Raw genomic sequence first — 14,485 nt, 5'->3', positions numbered from 1 at the left:
AAAAAGAGGAAGGGAGAGGAAAAGAGAAAAGAGAAAGAAACATCAGTGTAAGAGAAACATATGCTGATTGCCTCCCATACATTCCCCGACCAGGGATCAAACCCACAACCCAGATATGTGCTCTGACCTGAAGTCGAACCTGCAACCTTTTGGTGTGTGAGACAATGCTCCAACCAACTGAGCCACCTGGCCAGGACAACTTCTTGTCTTTTTTGATAATATGTAGTCTACTAAATGTAAGATGGTATCTCATTGTAGTTTTGATTTGCATTTCCCTGATGATTAGTGACATTGAACATCTTTTCATGTACCTATTGGTTATCTGTATGTCTTCTTTGGGCAAATGTCTATTCATGTCTTCTACCCAGTTATATGAGTATGTGTGTGTATACATATATATATGGATATAGGAGTGTATATATACATTTGAGTATATGTATATGTATATATATATGGATATCTAAGTAGATATAGGATATATGAATATAGATGATAGTAACCAATTTTTTTTGCCTTGGTTTAAAATAGTTTACACTATCATCAGCTTTTTATCTATGTTGCTATGAAATCTGAATAATCATTATTTTCAAAGGCTGGATGATATTTCAGGAACAATGACCTTTTTAAAAAATGTGGTAAAATACACATAATATAAAATTTACAGTTAATAATTTAAATGTACAGTTCAGCAGCATTGAGTACATTCACATTGATGCTTTTATCACCACTATCCACCTACTTTTTGTATTGCAAAACTGAAACTCTGTACCCATTAAACAATAACTTCTCTTCCCCAAGCCATGGTAGCCATACATTCTACTTTCTGTTAGCTACAACTTGATGGGAATCTGATTGTGGTCCAACTGTTCTTTCCTAGCTGTTATTGGAAATAGATAAAAAATTAGGGGCATGGTCAACGTATATTTCTTTTTTTTTAACAGATAACTTTTTTAAAAAACATATTTTATTGATGATGTTATTAGAGTTGTCCAATTTCCCCCCTTTATTCCCCTCCACCCTGCACACCCTCTCCCACCCACATTTCCCCCCTTTAGTTCATGTCCATGTGTCATAAGTTCTTTAGCTTCTACATTTCCCATACTATTCTTGCCTTCCCCCTCTCTATTTTCTGCCTACCATCTATGTTACTTATTCTCCGTTCCTCTTCCCCCTCTCTCCTCCTCCCACTCCCCTGTTGCTAACCCTCCAGGTGGTCTCCATTTCTGTGGTTCTGTTCCTGTTCTAGTTGTTTGCTTAGTTTGCTTTAGTTTTTGTTTTAGGTGTGGTTGTTAATAACTGTGAGTTTGCTGTCATTTTACTGTTCATATTTTGTATCTTCTTTTTCTTAGATAAGTCCCTCTAACATTTCATATAATAAGGGCTTGGTGATGATGAACTCCTTTAACTTGACCTTCTCTGAGAAGCACTTTATCTGCCCCTCCATTCTAAATGAAAGCTTTCCTGGAGAGAGCAATCTCGGATGTAGGTCCTTGCCTTTCATGACTTGGAATATTTCTTTCTTGCCTGCAAAGTCTCTTTTGAGAAATCAGCTGACAGTCTGATGGGAACTCCTTTGTAGGTGACTGTCTCCTTATCTCTTGCTGCTTCTAGGATTCTCTCCTTCATTTTTATCTTGGCTAATGTAATTATGATGTGCCTTGGTGTGTTCCTCCTTGGTCCCACCTTCTTTGGGACTCTCTGAGCTTCCTGGACTTCCTGGAAGTCTATTTCCTTTGCCAGATTGGGGAAGTTCTCCTTTATTATTTGTTCAAATAACTTTTCCACTTGTTTCTCTTCCCCTTCCCCTTCTGATACCCCTATAATTCAGATGTTGGGAGGTTTAAAGATGTCCTGGAGGTTTCTAAGCCTCTTCTCATTCTTCTGAATTCTTGTTTCTTCCTTCTTTTCCATTTGGTTGTTTCCTTCTTCCTTCTGGTCTACTCCATTGGTTTGAATCCCAGTTTTCTTCCCACCACTATTGGTTCCCTCTGCATTTTCCTTCATTTCACTTAGTGTAGCCTTCATTTTTTCATTTAATTTGCAACCAAATTTGACCAATTCTATGAGCATCCTGATCACCAGTACTTTGAACTGCACATCTGATAGGTTGGCTATCTCTTGGTTGCTTAGTTGAATTTGCTCTGGAATTTTGATCTGTTCTTCCATTTGGGCCATGTTTTGTTCTGTTTTTTTTTTTTTTTTTTTTTTTTTTTTTTTTTTTTTTCTTGTCATGCCTGTTATGTATGAGGGGTGGAGCCTTAGGTGTTCACCAGGTCAGGGCAACCCAGTCACTGGGTTATGACACTATATGTTGCGGGGGTGTCCAGAGGGAACAATGGCGCTTGCTCTGCTTTCTGTTGGCTTTCAGTCCCTTTTGCCACTTCTCCCAAGCAAACTGGGCCTTTCTGGTGCTGATTCCCATTTGGGTGGGCTTGTGTATGTTCTAGGACCCTCTGGGTCTCTCCAATGAACTCTCCTGTGAGGCTGGGAGTCTCTCCCTGTGCCTCAACCCCCACACATATTTTTCAATTGGTATTTTGAGGCTTTATTTCCGGAAGCTGGGACCCTGGGTTGCATGGTCTGTCTCACTGCCCAATTTCGCCTGGTTTATCTGTGTGCAAATGTGGGACTGCCCAGTCAGCCAGCCACCTTGCGTGCCGTGCCTCACTTCACAATTTCCACCTCTCTGGGTCTGCCAGCCGCTGCCTGCGTGCCCAGGGTCCACCCGCTGCCATCTTGTGTACCCAAGGTTTGTCAGCTGCTACCTTTTGTGCCCGGTGCCACCGCTTTTTGTGTTGCAACCCCTCTCCGCCTGGCTGCCTGACTCCACCCTTCCTACCGATCTGGATGAATGTGTCTATTTTAACTCCTTGGTTGTCGGACTTCCATCCAGTTCAATTTTCTGTCAGTTCTGGTTGTTATTTTGTTTCTAAATTGTTGTCTTTATTTTGGTTGTGCGAGGAGGCACAGTGTGTCTATCTATGCCTCCATCTTGGCTGGAAACAAGATGTATTTCTTAATATCCCAAGTATTTTAATTTGCTGAATCTATTGCATCTTGTCTTCACTGGATAATAGACTTGTTATGATAGTGCTCAAAGGCAATAAAATGCAGTGGTCCCTCATCCCAACAGCTGCTCAGGAGTCCCTTAAGAATTTACTTTTGAGGCCCTGGGTGGAGACTAGGGTTGGGGGGCAGGGTAATGGAGAGGTGGTTTGGGTACAGAAAAAAAGAGGGTGAGTGAGCTGACCCTGTCCCAAACTAGATAAACTCTGTTTTTCTTTTCCCTATTTCACAGATTTGGATTTCATACAAGTTATAATTTGAAAAAAGATTATGAGGCAAAATGAAAGAGAAGGAGGAGAAGGAAAAAATAAACTACTGGTTCAATCTCCACAGAGAAACAACCTCTTTAGAAGGCATATGGTATTTCATCTGCTACAGAAGTAGATGTAGTAAATTTTAAACAAAGCAGCAGAGTTACTCATACCTAGGTTTTCATTACAGGCCTCTTTTAAAGATAACATCTTTGTAAGGGAAGTGGGTGGTGTGGCTGGTCCTCATGAGTGTTTGATTTGTCGTTCAAATCGGTTTTTTCAGAGCCAGCAGTAGGCATTTATAGCAACAACAGGGTCTTGACCTGTCTCTTGGATACCGAGTACAGATATCTTCAGGTCAAAGAGAAGACGCAGTGACACTTGGTTTCGTGGTTGGCTCCCAGATTAGACTTAAAAGGAAGGGAGAAGAGCTAGTCCTTGTAACCCTTCATCTGTGGATAAGCATAGCCCCATTAGCTGTGAATCTCTGATCTCTTGGCTAGATGCCATATAATAGGTCTCTGTCAGCATGCAGACATAGTAGTGACATGACATGACATTTTTCAATTAAAAATTTTTGTCACTGATTTCATTGAAGGTATGCTTATCATTTTTGTTTGTTTGTTTTTAAGTGATATGAATCTGGGCAGAGTAGTAAATATTCTCAGCATCTCAATATCTACCAGTCTCCTGGAATGACTCCAGGATCCATGATGAAGGTAGTGGAGAGGCCTAGTTCCTTGGCCATCCCACTGCCATGATTGTCCCCCTCTGTGCCACTACAACAATGCCATGTAGCAAGGCTACATTGGAACTTATTCTACAGAATTACCTACCCTAGAAATCTTAAACTCTGAAACTCTACTCTCTGCTTAAACTCCAGTTTCACACTCCTCCATTCCTGTTCAACTTATGTGCAGTGGCATCAAGTTCTCCTCTCCTTGTTCTTTTCTGTCCTCTCAGTTTATCAGCTCTGCTTTAATTTCTTCTCCCTGGTGCAGATCCCAAAATGAGTCACTTCAGAGACACTCTCACCACCATCCTCACTTTCCTGGTGATTGCTGCTTTTCCTCTGACCGATTTCAGTAGTTTCCTCCACTCACCATTCCGGCCTGCTAGAGGAAATCACGTAAACTTGAGGATTGATTCATGACAAGATTATGATTTCTAGCCCTACTGAGTCCTTGGTGCCATCATCGTTGGTTCCAGCCTCCCACAGGGTCCCTTTCTGGAAGCCTCCCTCATTCTCCCTGTTCCTATCACTCTCAACAGATAAACCCATCTACTTCATAATGAATAGAGGGGCATTTAGATTTGGGCTCCTTCAGTTTCCCCCTTTCCTACCTCCAAATCTCCCCACGTACATACCCATTCCTGCCTCCCCACCATCTTCCTCTCCTCTGGAACCTTGCTGCATCATTCATACCCTGCCCCCTGCTTCTGTTTCTCCTTCACTAACCCCTTCTCTCAGCCTGCACATGTCCTCTTATCCTCAACACCCTCATTCTCTGTTCCACCTTCATCTCCAGCTGTCCTTTCTTCTCCCCTCACTGCTTCTGTTTTTATACTTCCTGACATCTTGTCAGTTCACTGCCATCTGCTTTAAACGCCACCACTCTACAGTATCTGTCCTCAGAAAGGTCACCAATGCCTGTTAATTATTAAATGCAATGGGATCCTTAGTCCTCAGCCAGACTTTTGTACAACATTTGACCTTACTGGTCGCCCATCTTAAAATTCTCTTATCCCTGAGTTCCCACATGATATTTTCTCTTTCCCTCTGATTGCGTGTTCTGAAATAATTTTTTGTTGCTCATTTCACTTCCTTGTTCTTTTAATGCCGATATATCCCTTTCTCTGCCCTGCATATTCCCTTTTTTCTCATTGTATGCTTTCTTCAGGATTGTGGAAATACTGTCTTTGGAGTATGATGGAGGAGGTTCAAGTCCCATTTTCATCAGTTATCAGTGCTATGATCTTGAGCGAGGTTTCCCACATGGAAAATGGGGCTAATAATATCGCTTTTGATGGTTGGGTTTGAAGAGCAAAGGAGACAGGCACATACAGAGCCTCTTTCAATGGCTGATGAAAATTGCCACTTAGTACATTTTCATTCTTTTCTTTCCCTTTCCTGCCAAATAACTTCTTGTAGTTCACCTTTCTTGTACACCCAGGATTTGGAGTCAGCACTGAGTTCGATTCTTGTTCTCACACTTACCAGGATTGTGACCCTGGGCTTGTTCTTGCTCAGAAGCTTGGTGTCCATGTGTGTGAAATGGAAATGATAATTTGTCACAGTAATGTGTGTGTGTGAAAAAATTATATATGAAAAGATACAGTAAAGTGGTTAGCACAGTCCCTGGCGAGTAGTAAGTGCTCAGTAGATGGTAGTTATTACCTCTCATTTGCGTCTGTGGCTATACTTACCACACATAGATCCTCTCAGACAAGCACCTCCCACCCTCACCCCTTGTGCACTACACCTGTATTTTGCCAGCTGGCTGTGGAACATCTCTACCCTGATGTTCTACAAAGAGTTCAGACTCTTATTCACCACTGAACTCTTTGCTTTTTCCCAACACTAGATCTTCACATATCCTCCATTTCTGTTACACTATTGTCATCCAGCTAGTCATTCAGGTGTGGCTTTTTGGACCCCCTCTTACCAGTCACCTCTGATTTGTTTCTGGACTTTGTGATTTTGTGACTATACAGCTTCAGTTTAGGCTCTCATCCTCTCTCACTGGAACTGTTTCCTCATTTCCTGGCTTGTTTCTCCCAACCTGGATGCTCCTCTTTCCCATATTTGGTGCCATGTCCTGAGTGACCTAAGAGGCGGGTCTCACAGTTTCAGTCTCCAGTTTCAAAACTCCAGGCTTTCCTGCTGAAGGTCTTCAAGCCCTAAGTCTAAGTGCTGGTAGGCCTTGTGCTGGCCTATGTCTCCATCATCATTGCCTCCCCCCACACTAATTGATTAACTGGCTCTTCCTCCAAGATGCCATGTGCCTTCACAGCTGTTTTTTTAAAATCACCTGTCCCTAGGATGCCCTTCTCTGCCTGACAAACACCCTTAACAAACCAGCCAAATGTTTCCTTCCCTTTTGGCCCTTCCCTGACTCCCACGTCCTCACATCATGTTGCTCCTTCTGTGCATCTGTGCATGAAAAGCAGTTTTGAACATTTCTCCATTGCTGCAGTAATCACTTTGTGGCATAGTTATTAATGTGCCTGTAAGCATGGGGTTTGGCACAGCTCCTGGAAGTGTTGGTTGATTTGAATATATGAATGCATGAAATGACAGGGCCTGGAAGGATCTTGGGAGATGGAATCTAGGAAGTTGAGAATTATTAAAGGTAAATGTGAATGAAGAAAAGAAAGTTTACAAGGATGAAAGAGATGTAGTTTAACAACAGTATGTGTTAAAAATTACTCAGGGGTTTTGATTGAGACTTCAATGTGGGTCAATAATATGAAATGATAGCAAAGAAAAACAAGAAGGGAAGAAAAGAGGATGAAGTATATTAAATGAGGAAGTTGTCTGGTTTTATACCCAGACTTTTTTTGTGTTTCATTCTACATATTGTGGTTTTGGAAGGAGTTATACTAGAACAGCAATAATTATTGAAACTATTTTGTTTTTTATTTTAGAGGAGAAGGGAGGGAGAAACAGAGAGAGAGAGAGAAACATCAATGTGAAGGAGAAATATTGATAGGCTGCTTCTTGTACACACCCCAACCACTGGGGACCAAACCAGCAACCCAGGGATATTCCCTGACCGGGAAACCAGTGACCTTTCACTTTGTGGGGTGACACCCAACCCTCTGAGCCACACTGGTCAGGGCTGTTTAATACTTTTAATATTTTTGAAAAATATTGCCAAAATAGAAAAACTACTAGCTAAGATAAGAAAAAGGGAGAAAACACAAATGTACTACATAAAAAATGACAGTGGGAAAGAAACCATTGAAATAGATAAAAAAATTACAAGAGCGTTTTCATACCTCTCTTCTAATACATATGAAAACCCTTTAAAAGAGCAAATTTCCTGAGAAAATACAGGTTATCAAAACTGGTAGTGATAGAAAGTTTAAGCAAATCGGTTTTTGTAGAGAAGAAAGAGAAGCTCATTAAGGAACTACCGTACTTCTCAAGAAAGCACCAGGCCCAGATTATTTCACAAGAATAGCCTCCCAAACCTTCAACTATTAGATAGTCTCAATGCTCAAAAGGTTACTTCAGACAGTTCTGGCCAAGATAGAGGCGTAGGTAGAAACCCTTTGCTTCCTTGCACAACCAAAAGGAGGATAACAACCAATCTAAAATCAATGAACAACCAGAAGTGCCAGAAAAGCAAACTGTGGAACTCTGACAACCAAGTAATTAAACAGTCAACCAGACCAACCAGACCAATAAGACCAGTGGACAGAGAGAACCTGGGCAAGGACTGCATGGGCGGGGCTGGATGAATGGAAACAGACTCAGAGCTAACTGTGGACTATGGCAGGGGTTTCCACAGTGGGAGAAACTCCCAGTCTCACACAAGGGTTTATTGGAAAGTGGGGCTAGAGCTGAGCAGGGGAGCTGCATTGTTCCCTCTCTGGCCCCTCCCCCACAGGCAGTGCCACAGCACAACAAGGACTATTGCTCTGCCTGAGTGAGGCCTACCTAAGGCCCTGCCTCCTTACAACTTAACAGGTACCCTGAGACAAAGAAATAGGGCCCAAATGAAAGAACATAACAAAACTTCAGAAAGAGAGCTAAGCAATGAAGAGATAGCCAACCTATTTGATGGAGAGTTCAAAGCCCTGGTAATCAAAATGATCACAGAACTGATTGAGCTTGGTTGAAAAATGAAAGAACAAATGGATACTCAAAGTGAAATAGAGCAAAATATTCAGGGAACCAACAGTTACAAGAAGGAAACCAGGACTCAGATCAATGATTTACAACAAAAGGAAGAAATAAACACCCAACTGGAACAGAATTAAGAAACAAGAATCCAAAAAAATGAAGGAACCTCCAGGACAACTTTAAACATTCCAACATCCAAATTATAGGGGTGCCAGAGGGAGAACAACAGTAAGAAATTGCAAATTTATTTGAACAAATAATGAAGGGAAACTTTCTCAATCTGGCAAAGGAAATAGACTTGTAGGAAGTCCCAGAAACTCAGAGAGTCCCAAAGAAGTTGGACCCAAGGAGAGATACACCAAGGCACATTATCATTAAGTTACCCAAGATTAAAGATAAGGAGAGAATCTTAGAAGCAGCAAGAGGAAAAGAAAGAGTTACCTCCAAAAGAGTTCCCATTAGACTATCAGCTGATTTCTCAAAAGAAACCTTACTGGCAAGAAGGGGCTGTAAAGAAGTATTCCAAGTCGTGAAAGGCAAGGACCTACATCTAAGATTACTCTATCCAGCAAAGCTTTCATTTAGAATGGAAGAGCAGATAAAGTGCTTCCCCGGTAAGGTCAGGTTAAAGGAGTTCATCATCACCCAGCCATTTGATATATAATGTTAAAGGGACTTATCTAAGAAGTTGAATAAGATAAGAAGCTATGAACAGTAAAATGACAGCAAACTCACAACTATCAACAAATGAGCCTAAAAAATAAAGAAAAACAATGAAAACAAAAACTAAGCAGACAAGTAGAACAGGAATAGAATCAGAAAAAATGGACATCACATGGAGGGTTTTCAGTGGGAAGGGGGAGGGGAGGAATGGGGGAAAAGGTACTGGGAATAAGAAGCATAATTGGTAGGCATAAAATAGATGGGGAGAGGTAAAAAATGGTATAGGAAACAGAATTCAAAGAACTTGTATGTATAACCCATGGACATGAACTAGGGGGAGAATGCTGGAGGGTTGGGTGGTGCAGTGCAGAGGGGGGATAAATGGGAAAAATTGGGAAAACTGTAATAGCATAATCAATAAAATATACTTTAAAAAAGGATACTTCAGAGAATTGAAAATAAAGGGAAACACTCCATTTTTTATGAAGCAAGGATAATATTGATATCTATACATGATAAAGGTGGTGCAAAAAGAAAACCATTATTTATTTATATTTAATGAATATCATTGAAAAGCTAAAAATATATAGTACTAACATTGTGCTAATAAGCATTTTATTAACAAACAGAATCCAACATTACATTAAAAATATAATTCACTGTGATGAAAATGTTCTGAAGATCTGTTTGACAGTGATGTGAACAAACTTCACACTAACCTGTATACTTAAAAATGGTGAGATGGTAAATTTTGTTGTGTTTTTTACCACAATAAAAAGAAATGACTTTTAAGATGGTGATGATAGCCTTGCTTACCCATGGTGAAGACATTAAGAATTCAAACTGTCAAGGACATGAATGAAAAGACTGTATGATGTTAAACCCTTTTAAAAGTAAAACCACAAACTTTTCCTTAGAATTTTTCAATGTTCCATTATTTAAATAGATAATTTCTAGTGGAATTATATGGACAAAAATCATTATCCAGTAATAGCAGTTATCTTTTTTGTTGACTTTTGCATAATTTTGATAAATTTGAAACATTTTAAAGTAAATGGACAATGTAATACATATAAGATATAAAAATAACTATTTTTTAAATCTTAGAAACCCATTTGAATTTGGGAAATGTCAAGCATTTCATATCCTCTTATGCAATTCTCTTAGGTGTAAAACAAAGAACTTTCACTGCTGAAATCCTTTTTAAAAGAAAGGATTTTTTGGGTCATTGCTAGCAAGATAACGACCAGGTCCTGGGGCATGAAATCTAAACAAGCAACACAGCTAGGTGGAAAAGAAAAGCATGCCAGTTGTCCTGGAGCTGAAGGGCTTTTTTATATAACATTGTAGCAGGGAGAAAGATGTAAATTGTTTTGTAAGAATTTATATTGGCTACAGATAAGGTGGGTGGGATAAAGTGAAGGCGGCTCCGTTCTAGTATGGATGCAGTCTGTAAGGGTAAAGTGTTTGCTTCTTTGGATTGATTGTGGAAAGTTCTTGTGTAAGCAAGAAGTCCTCTGATATGGTGATGCCTGGCTAGTCTCTTTTAGATGATGGAAATAGCCACCTGGAAGTTAACTCAACGTTTCAACTTAAACTCAGGAATGTAAGCAATCTTTTATTGGTTTTGCCCTGATGTTAACTGATGAAATTAAGTGAAACCCCTTCTTGTCTCTTCCTTCAACCCTCTGGACTGCTGTTATTTAACTTAGAATATCTCAGAATTTACTCCTTTCAAAGGTCAAGGTCAGAATTGTTTTAGGAGTCATGGGCATAGGGTTTTTCTTTAGCCTTCTGAAGTGTGAGGTCTTCAGCAGGGCTAAGGGTCAGAAGGAATGTAAGCATCACTTAATTTCATGTTCTCAGGTTGTGCTGGGAACTCATCCCATTTCCTTATCACTATGTTTGAAATCTTTCATTTTGACCCCATGTTTTTCTTGCTAATATTTGTTTTTCTATGTTTGCTCCTATTTGAAGGTACAATCACTGGTTTGATGGAATGGCTTTGCTTCACCAGTTTAGGATAGAGAAGGGTGCAGTGACATATAAGAGCAAGTTTCTACAGAGTGATACATATAAGGCCAACACTGTTCATAATCGAATTGTGATCTCAGAATTTGGCACACTGGCTCTCCCTGATCCATGCAGGAATATTTTTGAACGTTTCATGTCCAAGTTTGAGCTGCCTGGTAAGTGGCTATTAATGTGCCTAGAGTTTGCACATGACACTGTTGATTATTTAAATTACTATGATATATAACAATCTATATAAATCTTGAAATAGATGTTTTTGGTATGAAAGGATGCCTCAACTGCTTTCTGTCTCCTATTGTGGTGTTTAAGTAACTCTGGGATCTGGTTTCAGCAATAACCGACAACACGAATGTCAACTATGTGCGGTACAAGGGAGATTATTATGTTAGTACTGAGACCAACTTTATGAATAAATTGGACATTGAAACTCTGGAAAAGACAGAAAAGGTAAAATGTAGGTTTAAAAAATGAATAAAATAGGCCCCCAAAGTTCTTTCTATTCAAAAGTAGTTCTCAGTATAGTAGATATTTGAATAAAAATAGGAACCTTTACCAAACAAAACCAAAATTACTCATGGTGTACACTCTGTCCTGATTAGAATGACTCGTGGGGTTGCTTTTCCATAATTCTAGACTTCTTCCTTAGTCCTAATATCTGAAGCCTAGGGTAAAGGAAAAATACAACAGTACAGATCTACTTTGTCCAGCTCATGGTTTTCCTAGCTGTAGGTAGACTTGGACTGGAAATTGTCTAGATCTGTACTGCTTTAGCTGAACACATTAATTAAAAGTTAAATGATATTTTGGACCAACATTTTAATTTTAATTCTTATTCTTTTGAACTTTTCTATGATCTTGGGGGGAAAATTACCCTTATTGGATAAGCATTTTTGTCCACTTTTTGTTTGGTAGTGGTGGGTTTTTGTTTTTATATTTTTGGTCTTAGGTTTTCTTTCTTTAGTGGGAAAATGATTTTGATTTCTCAAAGGTGAAATATTAGGGCTTAGGTTGCAGTTTTCATATTAGGTTGCAGATACTTTAATGGTATCTGACACATCTCTACTCTCTGCATTGAAATAAAGATCTGCCTGTGTAACGTTTAAAAGTCTCTGATGGTCTTAAATTTGCAGGTAGACTGGAGCAAATTCATTGCTGTGAATGGAGCCACTGCACATCCTCATTATGACCCAGATGGAACAGCATACAATATGGGGAACTCCTATGGACCACATGGTAAAGTGGGATGGGATTTTTTTTTAAATAATTGCAATTTTGCCCTGGCTGGGTGGCTCAGTTTGTTGGATCATTGTCCTATACACCAAAATGTTGTGGGTTCAATTCCTGTTCAGAGCACACATAACTAGGTTGCAGTTTGATCCCCAGTTGGGGTAAGTACAGTAGGCAACCCATCGATGTTTCTCTCATACATGGATGTCTCCCTCTCTCCCTCTTTCTCTTCCTCCCTCCCTCCCTCTGTCCCTTTCTGTCTCCCTTCCTGTCTCTCTAAAATCAATAAACATATCCTTAGGTGAGGATTAAAACATAATAATAATTAGGAGGAAACTATCTTCCTAGGGTTCTATTATGGTTTAGATGTAAACATATGAAACTTCATTTGAAAGGTTCAGAAAAAAATCTCTGAAGTGGCATTACTGAACTTAAAGTATATAATTTATCTTTGAGTATGTGTTCTGTGGTGCTTTTGCATATATGCTTAGCTGATTTGGTCAGCTATGCTTATGAGGCTGATTTTTTAACCTCAGAATCACTCATATTTTAATGTTCCATGGTGCTTTTTGGCTCATAAGCATTGTAGAGATTTTCAATATGTATTTCTTAAACTTGAATTTTTAAGAAGTACTATATTATAAGAAATTTAGAATTCTGTAGCAAAGATATAGCGAAGATGCACTGTCTGTCACATGGGAAAGAATTTATTTTTATAATGGGAGTAATACATCACAAAGTAAGTTAAGGTTACAGTGCAGTTGCATTTACAACCGTGTATATCACATCTCTTTCCTGGTCATCCTCATACTTCCCCAACTGCCTACTAATCTGCTCCAGGACATTCTAATAGCTGATAATGATAGCTAAGATTTATCAAGTGTCTAGTATGTGGTGTTGTTAAGCATTTTTCTATATCTTCTCTTTTCTTTTAAAAAATATATAGTCTTTATTTTTCCATTACCATTTAGTCCCCTTATACCCTTCCATTCCAGCAATCACCACACTATTGTCCCTGTCCATGAGTCCTTTTTCCTTTTTGCTCAAACCCTCCACCCCTTAAACTCCCCCACCACTAGCTGTTTTCCATCTATGAGTGTCTCTGCTTTGCTTGCTAGTTCAGTTTGTTTAGTAGATTCCACATATGAGTGAAATCATATAGTGTTTGTCTTTCTCTGAGTGGCTTATTTCACTTAGTATAATGTTTTCCAGGTCCATCCACACTGTCACAAAGTGTAAAATTTTCTTTTTTACAGCCTAGTAGTGTTCCATTGTGTAAATATCCTATAGTTGTTTCATCCACTCATCTATTGATGGACACTTTGGCTGCTTCTAGGTCTTAAGCATTGTAAATAACATAGGGGTGCTTATGTTCTCTCGAATTAGTGTTTTGGGTTCTTTTGGATATATTCCCAGAAGTAGAACTGCTGAGTCAAAAGGCAGATTCATTTTTAATTTTTTGACATATCTCCATACTTCTTTCCACAGTGACTGCACCAGTCTGCATTCCCACAAAGTGCAAAAGTGTTCCCCTGTCTCCACATTCTCGCCAGCACTTGTTTGTTGATTTATTGGTGACAGCCATTTTGATAGGTGTGAGATGGTATCTGGTTGTGTTTTTTATTTGCATTTCTCTGATGATTAGTGATGTTGAACATCTTTTCATATGTCTATTGGCCATCTGTATGTCCTCTTTGGAGAAGTGTCTATTTAGGTCCTTTGCCCATTTTTTTAATTGGGTTAGTTTTTTGGCTTTCTTTCTTTTTTTTGGGGGGGGGGTGTTGAGTTTTGTAAGTACTTTGTAAGTTTTGCGTCTATATATTTTCTCATTCAATTCTATAATGCCTCTCTGAGAAAGGTACTGTTATTACTCCATTTTATAGACAAGGGCAGTGAACCTTGAGAAGTTAAGATACTTTCTTAGGCAAGCTTGTGTCTGAAACCAGACCTGGCACTAAGTCTGAACCACACACAAAGCTGCTATTAGTCATACTCTGTTAGACTATCTTAATAATTATTCAGGTATGAGTATGGAAGACTCTCAGGACATCCAAATTCATGTTCTTATATCTGACTACAACATGTCTTTGTTTGAAAAGAATGTGTATTAGATCTTTCTGACTATATTAATTGTGAATCAGTCTTTCATCTATATCCTAAAGCCTTTTGTATAGATTAATGTGTAACTTTGGTGAGTAATCAGCTTTGTGGTTATTCATCTCTACCTCTCCATATTTACACATGTGAGTGTATAAGAAAATGAATACTGCAAGGTTGTTTTTTACTGATTCAGGTAGAGACAGGGTACCCAGCTCTCTCTCTACTTTGTTACCTGACCTTAGGTAGAGATGCATTCTTCAAAGCTGTAATAGGAAAGAGCAAACATCCTTTT

General features: G+C 39.2%; 1 protein-coding gene and 1 long non-coding RNA gene across 4 annotated transcripts in view; both read left to right on the top strand.

Annotated features, from left to right (window-relative positions):
* BCO2 (beta-carotene oxygenase 2) overlaps positions 1–14,485 on the top strand; it is a 44,793-nt gene that overhangs the window by 7,707 nt on the left and 22,601 nt on the right. For all 3 annotated transcript variants that reach the window (XM_036028562.1, XM_036028561.1, XM_036028560.1), the window contains 3 exons: positions 10,810–11,021; positions 11,198–11,313; positions 11,997–12,099. In XM_036028562.1, coding sequence (XP_035884455.1) covers positions 10,832–11,021; positions 11,198–11,313; positions 11,997–12,099 — 409 coding nt within the window. In that variant the 5' untranslated portion in view covers positions 10,810–10,831. The remainder of the gene's footprint in view (positions 1–10,809; positions 11,022–11,197; positions 11,314–11,996; positions 12,100–14,485) is intronic.
* On the top strand, positions 443–3,911 carry LOC118501197. Its single transcript, XR_004903817.1, has 2 exons — positions 443–918; positions 3,008–3,911. It is a non-coding gene; the product is annotated as an uncharacterized LOC118501197 (long non-coding RNA).

This window comes from Phyllostomus discolor, chromosome 6, assembly GCF_004126475.2.
Source record: "Phyllostomus discolor isolate MPI-MPIP mPhyDis1 chromosome 6, mPhyDis1.pri.v3, whole genome shotgun sequence".
NCBI classification, from domain to species: domain Eukaryota; kingdom Metazoa; phylum Chordata; class Mammalia; order Chiroptera; family Phyllostomidae; genus Phyllostomus; species Phyllostomus discolor.
Note: the sequence above shows the minus strand (reverse complement) of the source record. Positions and strands in the feature narration are given on the sequence as shown.